The sequence below is a fragment of the Cucumis melo genome, chromosome 1, assembly GCF_025177605.1.
Source record: "Cucumis melo cultivar AY chromosome 1, USDA_Cmelo_AY_1.0, whole genome shotgun sequence".
NCBI classification, from domain to species: Eukaryota; Viridiplantae; Streptophyta; class Magnoliopsida; order Cucurbitales; family Cucurbitaceae; genus Cucumis; species Cucumis melo.
The window spans coordinates 22,871,055-22,884,924 of NC_066857.1; the positions used below are offsets into that span (position 1 = coordinate 22,871,055).

General features: G+C 29.3%; 1 protein-coding gene across 2 annotated transcripts; it reads right to left on the minus strand.

Annotated features, from left to right (window-relative positions):
- Positions 1–3,919: 3,919 nt before the first annotated feature.
- On the minus strand, positions 3,920–11,403 carry LOC103489721 (fimbrin-2). 2 transcript variants are annotated; one of them, XM_008449005.3, is made up of 15 exons: positions 11,137–11,403; positions 10,799–10,969; positions 10,418–10,662; positions 10,145–10,316; positions 9,302–9,340; positions 9,061–9,129; positions 8,833–8,949; positions 8,009–8,220; positions 7,304–7,459; positions 6,817–7,016; positions 6,497–6,654; positions 5,759–5,855; positions 5,053–5,144; positions 4,311–4,485; positions 3,920–4,092 (listed from the first exon to the last, which is right to left on the minus strand). In XM_008449005.3, exons 1-15 carry the CDS (start codon positions 11,221–11,223, stop codon positions 4,070–4,072), a joined length of 2,013 nt encoding a protein of 670 aa, XP_008447227.1. In that variant the 5' UTR covers positions 11,224–11,403; the 3' UTR covers positions 3,920–4,069. The 2 variants fall into 2 exon arrangements, with proteins under 2 accessions (XP_008447227.1, XP_050937073.1); XM_051081116.1 differs by having other exon boundaries at positions 3,920–4,170.
- Positions 11,404–13,870: the final 2,467 nt, after the last annotated feature.

The following is a 13,870-nucleotide window of genomic DNA, read 5'->3' on the forward strand; positions in this document are numbered from 1 at the left end:
TGCGTAAGTATTTTCATTTTAGTTTTAATTTTTGAAAATTGCTTCTTTTCTTTTCAAAAATTTTCCTAAATATGACAAACTACTTAAATAACTTTCCTAAATATAACAAACTCGTGTAACAAAAACCCATAAAAACTAGTTATTTTTTAAATATTTTAGGTTTGTCTTTTCATCTTTTTCTCTTCTCTACCATTTTTCTATTGTCTTCCTCCTCCTGTACTCTTCTTCTTTAGCTGCAATTTATTCCATCTTTTTTTTTTTTTTTTAGATTTGGGTACTCTTTCTATCGTCTTTCTTTTGTAAGTTGTTTAGATTAGATAAAAAATCTTGAAAAAATTGGTTAGACACAAATTTTGAAAAAAAAAATAGTTAAACGAGTAACTCAATTAATTAAACGAGTAACCAAATTAAAAGGTAGAATTGAAAAAAAGAATCTAAGAGATCATGTACCAAACAATAGTCAAATCTAAACGATTGTATATCAAATCGCGGTACCAAATATATTAGGCGCATTATTGACGGGATATTTTTGATATTTTACACGAAAATGTCTTTTTCCATTTTCGAAATTGTAAATACTTTGTCATTTTTTTATATTTTTGAAAAGATTCATTTTATTTTCTTTTAATTTTATTGTTTGCAATTGTATATATTATTTATTAATATAAATCTAGTTTTATTGTTATCCAATTTATCTGTCTATGACATCTAGGTAGGCGTAGTTTAGTCTTTTGGCTTAGTTGCATTAGGGCTTTATTGATAGAGTGATTCCTAGCCATTAGGTTGTACAAAAGATTTTTTTTCTTTTTTTGAATTTGTCGATTTGGAACGAAAGTTTCCTATATGTTGATAACTGAGATTCAAAATAAGTCCTGAACAATATTATTCAACAATTGGATTTCTATTTCAGACTCTAGATTTCTTTCTGGTTCTAGTTTTTCAAAACATTTGGTACATGATAACGATTATATATATATATATATATATATATATATGTATGTATGAGGTTGTTGGAAATGCGATCAAAGTTTTATATCGATTAAATAATGAGTTTATAAGTAAGATTAACTATCATTAATGGTATAAGGTCTTTTGGATAAAATTAAAAACAAAGTCATGAAAGTTTATATTTAAAGTAGACAATATAAAATCATGCTCTTTGGTAAGAGTCTCCCTAAGAACTAGCCGTTAAGTATATCTAATGTAACATCTATTTTAATTACAACTAATCGTCAAATTACCATAATCAAAATAATTGGTTGAAGGTGTTAAATGAAAATTTCACAATAGGCAAAAGTATAAATGAAACCTAACATAAAAAATTGCAAAGAAATAATTCAACTTGGTCGGAATAAAAATGAAACTTTTAAAAGTTCAAGATATAAATGAAAAACTCTATGGACGTAAAATATACTTGTGATAGTTATATGATAAATAGATTAATCTAAATTTAACTATATTTATAATTAATAAAATTAAGTTGGAGTCCCCAGAGATGAGGTAAAAACAGTAATAGAATGAGTAGTTTTGTTCTCTTCTACGGGAGAAAAGTATTAGAAGAAAACTTGACACAAAAGAAAAGAAAGAAAGACAATGGGTTGAAAAAAAATAAACTTATTAGGAATGTACAAAAATAGACAGTTTTAAGTGAATACTTTTGTAGTCTTTTGAAGCTCACTCCCTCACTTTTCACTCTGAATTTGTCTAACTTTCCTATTTTTGCTTCCTTCATCTTTTGTAAAATAGACATAAGATCTCTAAATTTTCTTAGTTTCCACAAATATTCTAGATGTTTACCTAAACTTTCTGGACACTTATTCTATATCCTTATATTTTTTATATTTATTTACAATTTACTTTCAACATAATTCTAGAAAGCTCAATTTATACATTTATTATGTCTTTTTATATATAGATACTTCAAAAACCTTGATTTAAATTAGTCATCGTTGTTTTCTATTATAACTAGAAACAAAAGCACTTTACCATTTGTGAGGATGAGAAATGAATTTCATACTCAATAACATAGAAAGTTATAGGCCTTATGACATATCTAAAAGTGAAGGAAGTTGTGGGATATATCTAAAGATAATAGGAACAAAACTTGGACAAAGAAGGAAGCACCTCTAACATACATTCTTTCATTCTCCCACATTAATTATTACCAATTTGATTCCAATTGCTAGCTATGCAAAGTCGATATATAAATATTGTTATGCTGCTTCTGTAAAAATGTCACATATATGCGCAACTTTATTTTTTTTATTTTATTTAGCCATCTATTTTTTTCCTATCTCATAATATATCTCAATCAAGATTTAATACGTAAGTGTTAACGAAAATATCGAAGTTTCTATGAATGTTGATGAAAATATTGATAAGATGTTAATGTTGATGATATTTTTAGAAATTATAAACCACGTTCAAATAAGTTGTTTAAATTAATAAATAAACCATTTATGTTTATTTTAACGAATCAATAATGTTTATTGTTTACAATGTATTCTTTATTAATGATATTTTAGTACTTTTTTATTTATTTATTTAATGAATCTTTTTATGATAAAATAAAAATGTCATTTTAATATTTGTGTAAATGTTGAACTTATAGAAATGGGAAAGTATGAAATATGGAGATATGTACAAAAATTGAATAGGATGATTATGCCATACCATCTTTGATTATGGGTAGGGACTACATAAAACCACACTTTAAAAAATGGACACAATCTCGACTAAATAATTGGTGATAAATGTCACGTTTCAGATTGTGGCCTTACTAAGCATACGTTGTTAAGTTTGGCAGAAGGTTTTTATTAGCATATTACTCTTTGGTTTTTCAAATTCTAACATTTGAATCCCAACTCTTGATTTTAGAAGCATTTTGGTATTGATGTCAATATCTTTCTAAAAATGTTTTATGCAATACATTGATGTTTTAAAGATATATCTGTTTATTTGATGTCTGAGGAGAGGAAAAAGAAAAGAAAAAGGAAAAAAAAAAAAAAAAAAGGGGGCTTGGCCACTCCCCAATGTCAAAAGCTCTAAAAAATATATATAGTAAAGAAATAAAAAAATTATATGTACTCATATCACTACATTTTTTAAATTTTCTAAATTACAAAAATAACAAATTTAAAAGTAGATAACCCTCTAATATCCCTTTAATAACCTTCTGATTGTCATATTTATAATATGTAAAAAATTGAACGTTTTTTCTTTGATTTTTTTGTTATCCGATACAATTTTCTAATATTATATATTTATTTATCAGTTGGGGAGTGAAAATTAAATTTATGTCAATTAAATACTTTATTTTAATAGAATAATATCAAATTGCATTAGAATAATATTTTTGAATATAGAGAAGTGAATCAAAATATTTGAAAAAAGAAGTCTAGTAAAATATGAATATATATTATGGTATATTTATAAATAATTTTAGAAGTCGTCATTTTAAAATATTTTATTATTATCATTATTTGTGCATCCCAACTTGATTATCTAATTATAGCTCCAATTATGGTATGTCACCCTGAAAAACTCTTCCTACATCATTTTAAAATATTTTAAAAGTTTCTTTTTGGATGGAATGCACAAAATGAGTGCAACTTAATTTACAATTTAAATAAACATAACATGTCTTATAAATCAATAATAAACTAACTGCTACCATCTTGTTAAGACAAAAAAAAAAAAAGAGGCTCTCAAACCTTGGTATAAATCAAATCCACATCAACTACAAACTACGAAAACATAATATTTTACTGCTTAAGTTCCATTCCATGTTGGCATGGAAATGTATTCCCCAACTAATTTGACCCTAACTAAAAGTCCTCTCATTGTAAGAGTATATTAAAATCCTCACCATCCCATTGCTATGCAATGTACCAATAAACAAAAATAAAAGAAGATTAAAGAAAAGAAAGAGTAAAGATATAACTATAAGTACAGTAAAATGCAAACTAATAAATATATACTATACGACGGAAAAGCCCAAAAATTAGGAATAGTAAAAAAAAAAAAAAAATCAAATTCATAATACAAATATTTGTTGAAAAGAACTGAGCTATTCACAGATCGCAGCTGCTTCTGCAGAAAGCAAAAGAAAAAAAAAATTCCTTTTTTAGAAAAGCACTTTTGAGTTTGTTCTTCTTCTTCTTCTTCTTCCTATAATAATGCAACATTTAGCCAATACACATTCCTTTTGAAATTCACAAATTCCAATTGAAAATTAAACAACTAAAAAAATGTAATCATCATTGGAATTTCTGTATGATGTTTTAATTTTGGATTGATTTACATGTTACCATTTTCATCTGCCGATGACTCGGAGGCTGAGTCATCGGTCGTTGAGTTTGAAATCGCCTCTGATTGGCTGCTGTTTTCGCTGTCTGAACTAACCGAAGCTTTGTCATCCCCACCTTGTTTCAAGAACCAATACATTATACTTGCAGTTAAGGTGAGGATCATCTTTTGATTCACCTAATTGGAACACAAACAAAAATGTTAATATCTTCTTTTATGATACCACAAAAATATGTTTATGTTAATACAAGCCATCTTAATAATATTCTTTTAATTCTTACTATTTTCAACTCATTTTTAATTTTGTCCTTTCTAATTTTCAAGTTTAAAATTTTGGACACGTGAAATGTGTGGCAATGACTTAGAATCTATATTTTGATTACTCGATCATTTTAGATTGTCACACAATTCTTAGTTTTTATTTTTATTTGAAATTCTAAATGATGCCTATTTTAAAGTGTTTTTCAAACCGTTGTGAAAGTTGAGAGGTAATACTACAACTTTTCAAAGTATACGACTATTTTTTAAATAAATAAATAACAGTTCAGGGCTATTAATTTGTTCAAAAAAAGATTAGTCCGTTTAACCTAATATTTATCCTAATTTTAGTCAACATATTCTTTTAACTTTTGATTTTCCGTTATTGAATTCAATCCTATCAATTCGTTCTTTAACAATTAGTAAATGCAAATGTTGTTAATCGGATAAAGGGTTAAAGAAGGAGTTAGAAGTTCAGGAAATTACCTCAGTGATGTCTTCAGGAAGCAAAAATATGGAACATCCAAGCTTCCTTGCAATGCTAATGATGTAGGTTGCATTCATCTTTTTCTCCTCCTCTATGTTGGTCATGATTAAAGCAAAAGACAATACAATTAGAAAATTTGTAGACACGTGGGGATGTCTTTTTCTTGGTCCCTTAATGTATTAAACAATGTTTCGACTTTAAAAGACATTTACAAAAACTTTACAAGTTTTCTTCTATAAATTTTGCAAAATACATGATCGAATCTTTTCTTGATAAAGAAGTTTATATGACCTGTTTTATTTATCATCATTTAATATATATATTTTTTCCTTTGAGCATAAACTACTTTTTAATAGATTAATTGTTCTGAAATTCACATTTTTGCTGTTTTCAAGTAAAAAAAATGAAGCAAACTATTTTCAAATGTAGCAAAATTTTACTTTGCAAACGATAAACTATTACCATGACGATAGACCACAGTTTTGTCAACGATTTTCCAAACATATACAGTCCTACTCATAACTTAAAAACTTGACATTCAGTTTTGGAACACCTAAAATATTGAAGATCTAAGAAATAGAAACAGATAAAAAGATTCCTTAGAGAAAAAAATAGATAGATTATAGTTTACGAACTGACATCTGAGCACGTTTAATATCAAAGGCGAAATGATTTGCTGTGCAAAAATGCCTAGTAAAAGCATACCGGTGATTCCTTTGGTAACAAGACTCCAATTGACAACTCTAGGCTGCACTGAACTGAGAAGCTCCAGGAAAAATGTTCCATTCGACAAACTCTTGTCCTGTGGATTGGATATTATGATAATATTAAGTTATTAGTAAGTCTCATCAATAACATCAAATGAAAATATTAATCAACTAACATGTATTTGTTTTCTTTAGATATTTCTTATTTCAAGATAGTTAGATGTTAGTTGGTCGAAAACAATTAAAATATGTGGTTGTTAAGGAGCTTCAAATCTCTAACCTCTTAATTGAAAATATATATCCTAACTAATTGAGTTATGCTCAAGTTAAAATGATATTTTTATGCTAAGTTTCAATGCAATCATTTATAAAATAAATCTCAATTCAAAATGAGCATAGTTTAGTGATTATTACAACAACCTTCTTCGCATTTGTTGTAATAAAAGACTAATCATAAAAAGAACGACACACAAACACAAAATGGTTGAAAGTTTAAGTAATTGTAATTATAATAATAAGGAAATGTTCTGAAAAGTATATGTGGGAGAGTAAAATAAGGGAAGCGGAAAGGCCAACCAAAATTTTTTTGTTCATATTTCAAAACTCAATGATCGTGTAAACTTATAAAGAAACAGTTAGACTTTCAAGGTTCTACACCAGCCTGACTACTTGAGATAATTGAAATATCCCAATCTTATGTCAGTTTTGGAAAAAACAAAGTATAAAAAATCAATACCTTGAAACTATCCATGCGACACTGGCTCCCAGAACTTCTGACTTTACCATTTGCCCATTGCAAAATATCAGCATCGGTGATTTCCTTCCCAAATGAGTGGAATCTTAAGTTCTTTAGAAGTTGAAGGATGTTGTATCTCATCAGTTGCCACAAGTAAGCTGTAAGAAAGCCATAAAGAAATTAATCTGAGCAATATATCAAGGGGAATAAAATATAACATTTACTATGCAACTAAAATTCTGGAACTATTTTCGTAATTTGCTGAGAATCGTGTATAGTAATTAAGTTTGCTTAACAGAAGACAAACTTGGGTGGCTTACCCAGTATCAATTTTTTATTCCCTTGCACAATATCATTTCCAGCAATATTGACCAAAGAGAACTTCAATTGCTTCCCTATTTTGACAACTTGGTTGCAGTTTTCTACTTTTCTAAATGGCATTTTAATCGGAGGCTTATTTGCAATCTTCCAATTAACAATTCCTGGGGACACCTTGTCTAGCGTCTCAAGAAGAATCCACCTGAAAAGTGAAGGGAAAATTTTATTTCTTTCATTGTTAATATAATCTATTAGTTTGCAAACATAGACATTAGAATGATCCCATTTGATAACCAACATTTCACTAGAAAAAGTTGCAATATTTATTAAAGTGAAAATTTTCATAGTTAAAAAAAAATCAATGGTTTCTAGTGATTTACTCTGATCTGGTACAATTACTTGAAAGAACGATGGAATAAATAAATTGTATCCAATTAACCTATTTTCGGTCCACAAAATAATGTAGGAAGAGATGAAAACAATTTTTACCCATTTCTAAGATCTTCAAAGACATTATTGATATAGGTTGAAAGCCCCATGCTATTTATCCATAAACGGAACGCTCTCTCTTCCCTAGAAATTTGGGCGTCATCTGGCATTGTCTCTAGAAAAGATATCTGCTTTGTCTGAGTAGACAGCCCATTCCTACAAAGTACGGTAAATGTCATAAACAACTTGATAATAGGCAGGAACAAAAAGCTATATGACAGAAAAAAGAAAAAAAAGACCAAAGAACAAAAAAATAAACATAGAAGTCAACAGTTCACAGGACAGTTAACGGAACCAAATAATTAAATATCCTCTGAAATCCAAGTCACAGGTCATTTTGTACAGAATTTGGTTACTCATCCTCCACTTGTCCCAAAGGCTTTCAATCCACAAACTTGTATGTACCAACAAACTGCGTGCACATTTAATTGTAAATCCACGATAAACAGTAACATTACATTACACGTGCCTTTTAATTGGTATATATGCATGTCAGAACCTAATTTTATATTAATGTCATGTTAATATGTCTATGTTGAAGAACAAGCATAGCACAAAATTGCTTAGGCTTGCATAGCTCTAGTATCATACAAAATAGAATACAAATATTTAGACTGAGCTTTCACTGAAAATAATCCAGAGAACTGAATTGAGCAAAATAAGAACCAAATGCAGCTCTGCTCAAGGAGAAGATTATTTTCTCACCTATGCTGAAAGATATGAGCGACAAAAGCAAGATTCAAATTTGGTGAACCTTCCACAATATCTCTAGCTGTGAGATATCTTTTACAACCCATCTTATCTGCATGTTCAAGAACCAACTTAGCTCGTTCTAAAGCATCTTTCACTGTCAATATTGATGGATTACTGTGCTCAGGCGCAAGGACTTTTAAGAGGTAAGCATATGCTTCTGCATCCTGTAGAACAGATATCTCAAATGTTCAAAAATGAAAAGAAATCCATAGAAGGAAAATAAAAATATACACTATCGAGAGCAAAACTTGTATGCAGTACACTATCAAACAATAAATTTCCAAGTGAACTTCACCTTTGGTCAGGAAAAAGTACGAGGTTCAGCACGAAAGAAAGAATAGCAGATGTGGAATGAATTCGTGCATACACTTCAGTAATTGATTGTGAACATAATCGATTGCATTTGTCAAACACTAGCAAATATAGAATGAATTCAGAGTTTCATTTTGTCGTATGGAACTTTGAATATCCTAACAGAGTATAGAAATATCAAATGCGAGCTTCTTTATCAGCATCAAGTACAAGTTATCAAACACAGCTACTGATTTAAAATGTCCTACAGGTTGATATGGATCTTTTGCCAAAACCTTCCTATTGAGATTGGAAAGATAACTGTACGAGTTATGCACAAGATATAGAAATTAGCCATGTTAACTCAGAAATTTCAAATGTAGATCTATCTAACTAAGTTAGATCGGTATTATAGGAAAGGAAAACATACGAACAGGCGCTGAAATGAAATATTTCCAAATAAAAAACTTCAGCATCATTTATACCTTTATGTCAGAAGAGAAGTTTGTTACTGTCTTATTGTATCCTCCTTTCTTTAGCTGAAAATTCATCCACCTCAGTAAGATCTTTTCTGGAGGTAGGCTCATCAACTCCTCCACATCCTGGCAGTTAGAGAATTACATAAAGTCTTCCAAATTATTTGCTGCTAAGAGTTCGTAAAAGTAAAACTTTCTGTAAAAAAGTATATCATATAATTCAAAGGCCATCATTACCTTACTATCACCAACCAACTCCACCAACTGAGGGGTCTTTTTGAGGTTGAGGTCTGCCAATAATTGTATCTGGTACAATAACCATTAGGACAGATGAATTAATCTAAATCCAAACCTTTTGGAACGTGTTTAACATAAAAAAGTAACGATAATTACTTTATTGTGAAAGTCGGTGTAAAACAATATACTGTTAAATTCTTTATATACTTTTATACATATATAAAACGTAATGTTATTTTACCTTAATAATCTGTGATATAAGTCCGAGTACAAGATGCCGCTGCAAATGAAAACAGATGATTTAGAACTCAGTCTGATCAGTAAAGTTGTAAAGATTACTTAGTATACTGTTTCACAATAACTTAAGAGAAATATGGTCTCTAGGGCTCTTCTGTTAATTCTTCAACATTTTGATTCTTTCAGAACATGATAAATAAGTTGGATAATTAATTATTTAGTTTTGCATCATGTAACTCGATGTTGCAGTACCATTTTGGGAAGTTAAACTTCAGCAAAGAAGACTGAAATTGACTTCTTTTTAGTGTCTAATATTGCAAAGGAAAAGTTACAGGAAAGAAAGAACTGATAAGGTTCAGGAGCGGGGAATAAACTAGTCCCAAAGTCGTGAAAAAGAAAAGCAGGAGAAAAAGAGTGGCGACCTATGGGAGATAAGCATTCCCTGCTACATCTAAAACTAGCAGGGTAAATCCTTAACTAAATAAGCAAACAGAAAGAAAATTCAACCGTTAAACTATAAATTAATCAGAAAAGGGAAACTAAAAATCAGAAAATTGAAAAGAATTGCGCCATCCAGCCTCTATCAATTTTCAGAAAATTGAAAAGAATTTTCCCCATAATGTCATCTGCTTCCCATTTGTTCCTAAATATTAATAACATTCACTTGCTTGCCATGCCTTAGGCTTAATGGGTTTTATCTTTTCTTTTAGTTAAAAAGTTTAAACATACTCCTAGTTGAATGGTATTGAAAACTTGGTAGATGCAAGAAACTAATATTTCAAATGGAAGTTATAAGAAATAACTTCTCGACTCTGTTCATTCTGATAGCTACGAGGAATATGCATACCCTTCCTTCAATAAAATCCTGTGTTCCAATGTTTACTACAGTGCATCCAATGGCCTTTGCAGAGTTGAGACAAAGCGTATGGTTTTCATTTCTTTCCCAAGGATTTAGCACAGCCTTTGTATTGATTGCACGATCATCAATGGTTCCAGGAACCGCCACATTGATTAGTTTACTGTATCCACCAATAACAGAATTCATCATTCTAATCGAGTCCGATCAAATTAAGAACAGAGGTAATTAAAAAATTATGATAATAATGATTTGATGACTTACCAGAGGAGAACGCCATCCTTTGCAATCTCGAATAGATTGTTGGTGGAAGGGTCTATAGGAAGGTATCTTTTAAGAAATTTATCTTGTGAAAGGTAATTATTGATATGTGCGACATATGATGCCTTCTCGGATTCACTAATTGTATGAAGCAAAGTAGTGGTGGCGGCTTTAAGAAATGCCGATGAATTTTTCGCACCAGTACTTCCGGTTCTAACACTTGCGTGAGCTTGCAATTTCAAATAAATCTGTAAGTGATACATTAGAATTTCTGTTAAAATGGAGATAGATTGGAGATGAACATCATCTAACAGTCACTGTATCTGTCAAAGCTGAAGAGAGAAAAGTAATAAAAAAAAAAAAAAGACAAAAACACGAACGTACTTTAAGGAAGAATTCATAATCAACTTCATCATCCTGATTCTGATACAAATCTTGTATAAAAGAAGCTCTCTCTTGTTCCGTAAGATTCTCTCCTACAACTTTAAGTCTGGACATCTTAGAAGGCAAGTCTCCAAGGTTAAGCCTACCGTTCTCTCTCTTCATACTCATATACTGCCACAATCCAATCAGATCGAAACCAAAAACACTAAGTAACCAAAGGTTCAAAGAGCGAAAACATATATAAAGAAAAAAAAAACAAGAATAATGCGAGAGAAAGAGGTTGAAAAAAGAATTAAAGCAAAGCAAGAAGCAAAAGAAGAAAGGGATGAGTTAGATACATGAGACTTGAGACTCCGGAGCTCGACTTGGGTGAACTGATTCTGGAGCCATGGATCTGAGACGAGAATGCCTACATAACCTGACATGGCTCCGGCGGTTGATGATGAAGATTTGTGGGTTTGGCTTGAGAAATGAAGGAAAGGGAAGAGAGGAGAAGGAAGAAGAAGAAGAAGAAGAAGAATGGTGAATGGCGATGGTAGGCCAAAGCTTGGAAGCTGTCAGAATTTCAAAGTTTGTTAGAGAGAGAGGGAATTCAAATAATGACTTCACTATCCCCATTTTATTATTTCTTTTTAAACTTTATTGTTTCTCTCTCTCTCTCTCTATTTTAAAAAGAAGGAAAGAAAGAAGCAACAGAGAAGTGAGCGTTGTACTCAACATGGGGCCCACTGTTGTCGTTTTGATCATTTTTCTTTTTTTCCTTCTTCTTATTATGTGACTAAAATACCCCTCTAAACGGCTTAACCGTCCAATTTTGACGTCCTCAATTCTAGAGTCTTTTCTTTTTTTTTAATATATATTACATAGTTTTTTTAATATCACAATGTAAACTAAAATATTTATAAAATATCATACTCTATCATTCTATCAAGAATTACGATAGATCAATATAGATTGGTCTATCATGAGTAAATTGTAATATTTTTTTTTATTTATAAATATTTTTAAAAATTTATCCTTTAAAATAATTTCCTTACGTATGCTTATGTGTATGTGTGTATATAAAAGAATGTTACAAATATAGCAATCCGACTCAAATTATTAGGAAGTAAAGCACAATGTAAAAATAGTTATAAACATATAGCAAAATTTACATAAGCTCTCAAGGTCTATTTGTGATAACTTAGGTAAGTTTATTATATAGCTTTAGATTCTCCAAATTATTGACCATAAGAAAAATAGTTCATTTATATTATTAGAGATGTGAGGTTCTTTGATTTTTTTTTTTTAATACAAGATATTCACTATTATTGATTGGATCTAATTTCTTTTAATTGAGCCAAATACCCATTTGAATTTTATGGTCTATGATATCATATTAAATAAATGAGATTTTACCTCAATTGACAAATGAGTGGAGTCTAACACATCTATCTTATAAACGAATTCTTGTAATACAATCCTAATTAACATGATCATTCAATCTCCATCCTCCAATGTTGTCCAAGTAGATCATTGAATACGTCTGTACAAAATATCAAGTTTTTTAACAAACGTTTTCCTATAATGTCATTTTTCGTCAAAATCTTAGCAATTCGTTGAAATTATATGAAAATATCTTTTTAACATTCTCTTAAATAAACATGTAGAAAAATTTACAATACTTCATTAAGTTTGATGTAACTGAAAATTTAGGGTAATAATTATATTCGTAATTTAATGAATAATTATAATTAGTATCAATTCTACGATTTGTAAAGTTACAAAGTGTATGACAACCTTTTAAACAATTACAAATGTAGTAGTTAATAGGTTTTTATTACTAATAGACTTCGATAAATTTTATTATATTTACAATTTTTTAAAAAATGTTACTATATTTATTAATAATTTGAATCTGATCACTATATTTGTCACGATCCCTAACTTAATAAATTTAGATTTTTTTTTTAGAAAAGTAAAATTATTCCCTCGTAAATATTTGCTAATTTGAAATTTCCAGCATTAATTTTGTTTTTATTTTGAAGTAAAACATTTTTCCCGTAGTTGTTTCAAAAGAAAAATTAACTTTATGAAATTTTTTTAAAAGGATCATAATAATAGTTTGGTTAATTAAATGAAGTTTAATTGTTGGATTTTTTATAGTTTTTATTTTTGATTATGTTGAGTTAATTTGGGTTGGTTTTTAGTTGTTAAATTTGGGAATGTTTGGATAAGATCTCTCTTAGATTACAATTTAACTAAATAATAATGTATTTTATCTCTCTTGACCATGTTTGAAAGCAACTTATACTCTTTTAGAGAACAACACATCAATTCCCTTTTGGAAACCATACACTATTTTCATCCAATCATTTCCTCTCTTTCTCTTCTCTCATCCTTAAACATATATAAAATAAGTGAATTTCACTTATCATTTTAGTGTAAAGTTGAAATTAATAACAAGTTGTTGCTTTTTTAAATGATAATAAATGTCTTATCTACCAAACTGTACTAAGATTATCCACCGAACCATACTAGGATTTGTGACATGTTAAGTCATTTTTAAGCTTTTTAAATCCATCTTGTGCTATACTCATCCATAGTTAGAAACTCAAGTCCAAAACGAATGGTATATCTCTTAAATCAATATTTGAAAGAGCATATATCGAGAAGAATACTTATTGGTGAATATATTTTAATAGGAAAACTTGAGTTGCAGTCTAGGTTGCACCCATTTATTATTTAAGCGATTGTAAGATTTTAATGCAAACCGTAAATAAAGTTAAGCTCAATCCACCGAAGACTTGAGTTTGAATGATAGGTTAATATTGCTCTTGCTTGAATATGAATCAAATTATATAAAAAGCAACATATAGTACAATAAAACAAAAGTTGCATATATTAAGCAAAAAGATTTGAATACTTAAAAGGACTTGCTCAATATCAAAATAAAAGTTTAATTAGAGGTTATGTTAGAGAAGATTGATAATTTTTTTTTTTTTTTTTTTTTGGCCACAATAGAGCACTTCTAGCTTTAGCCAACTACAAATAGAGGCAAAACAAGAAAAGCCTAAAGGGAAAAAAATAGTT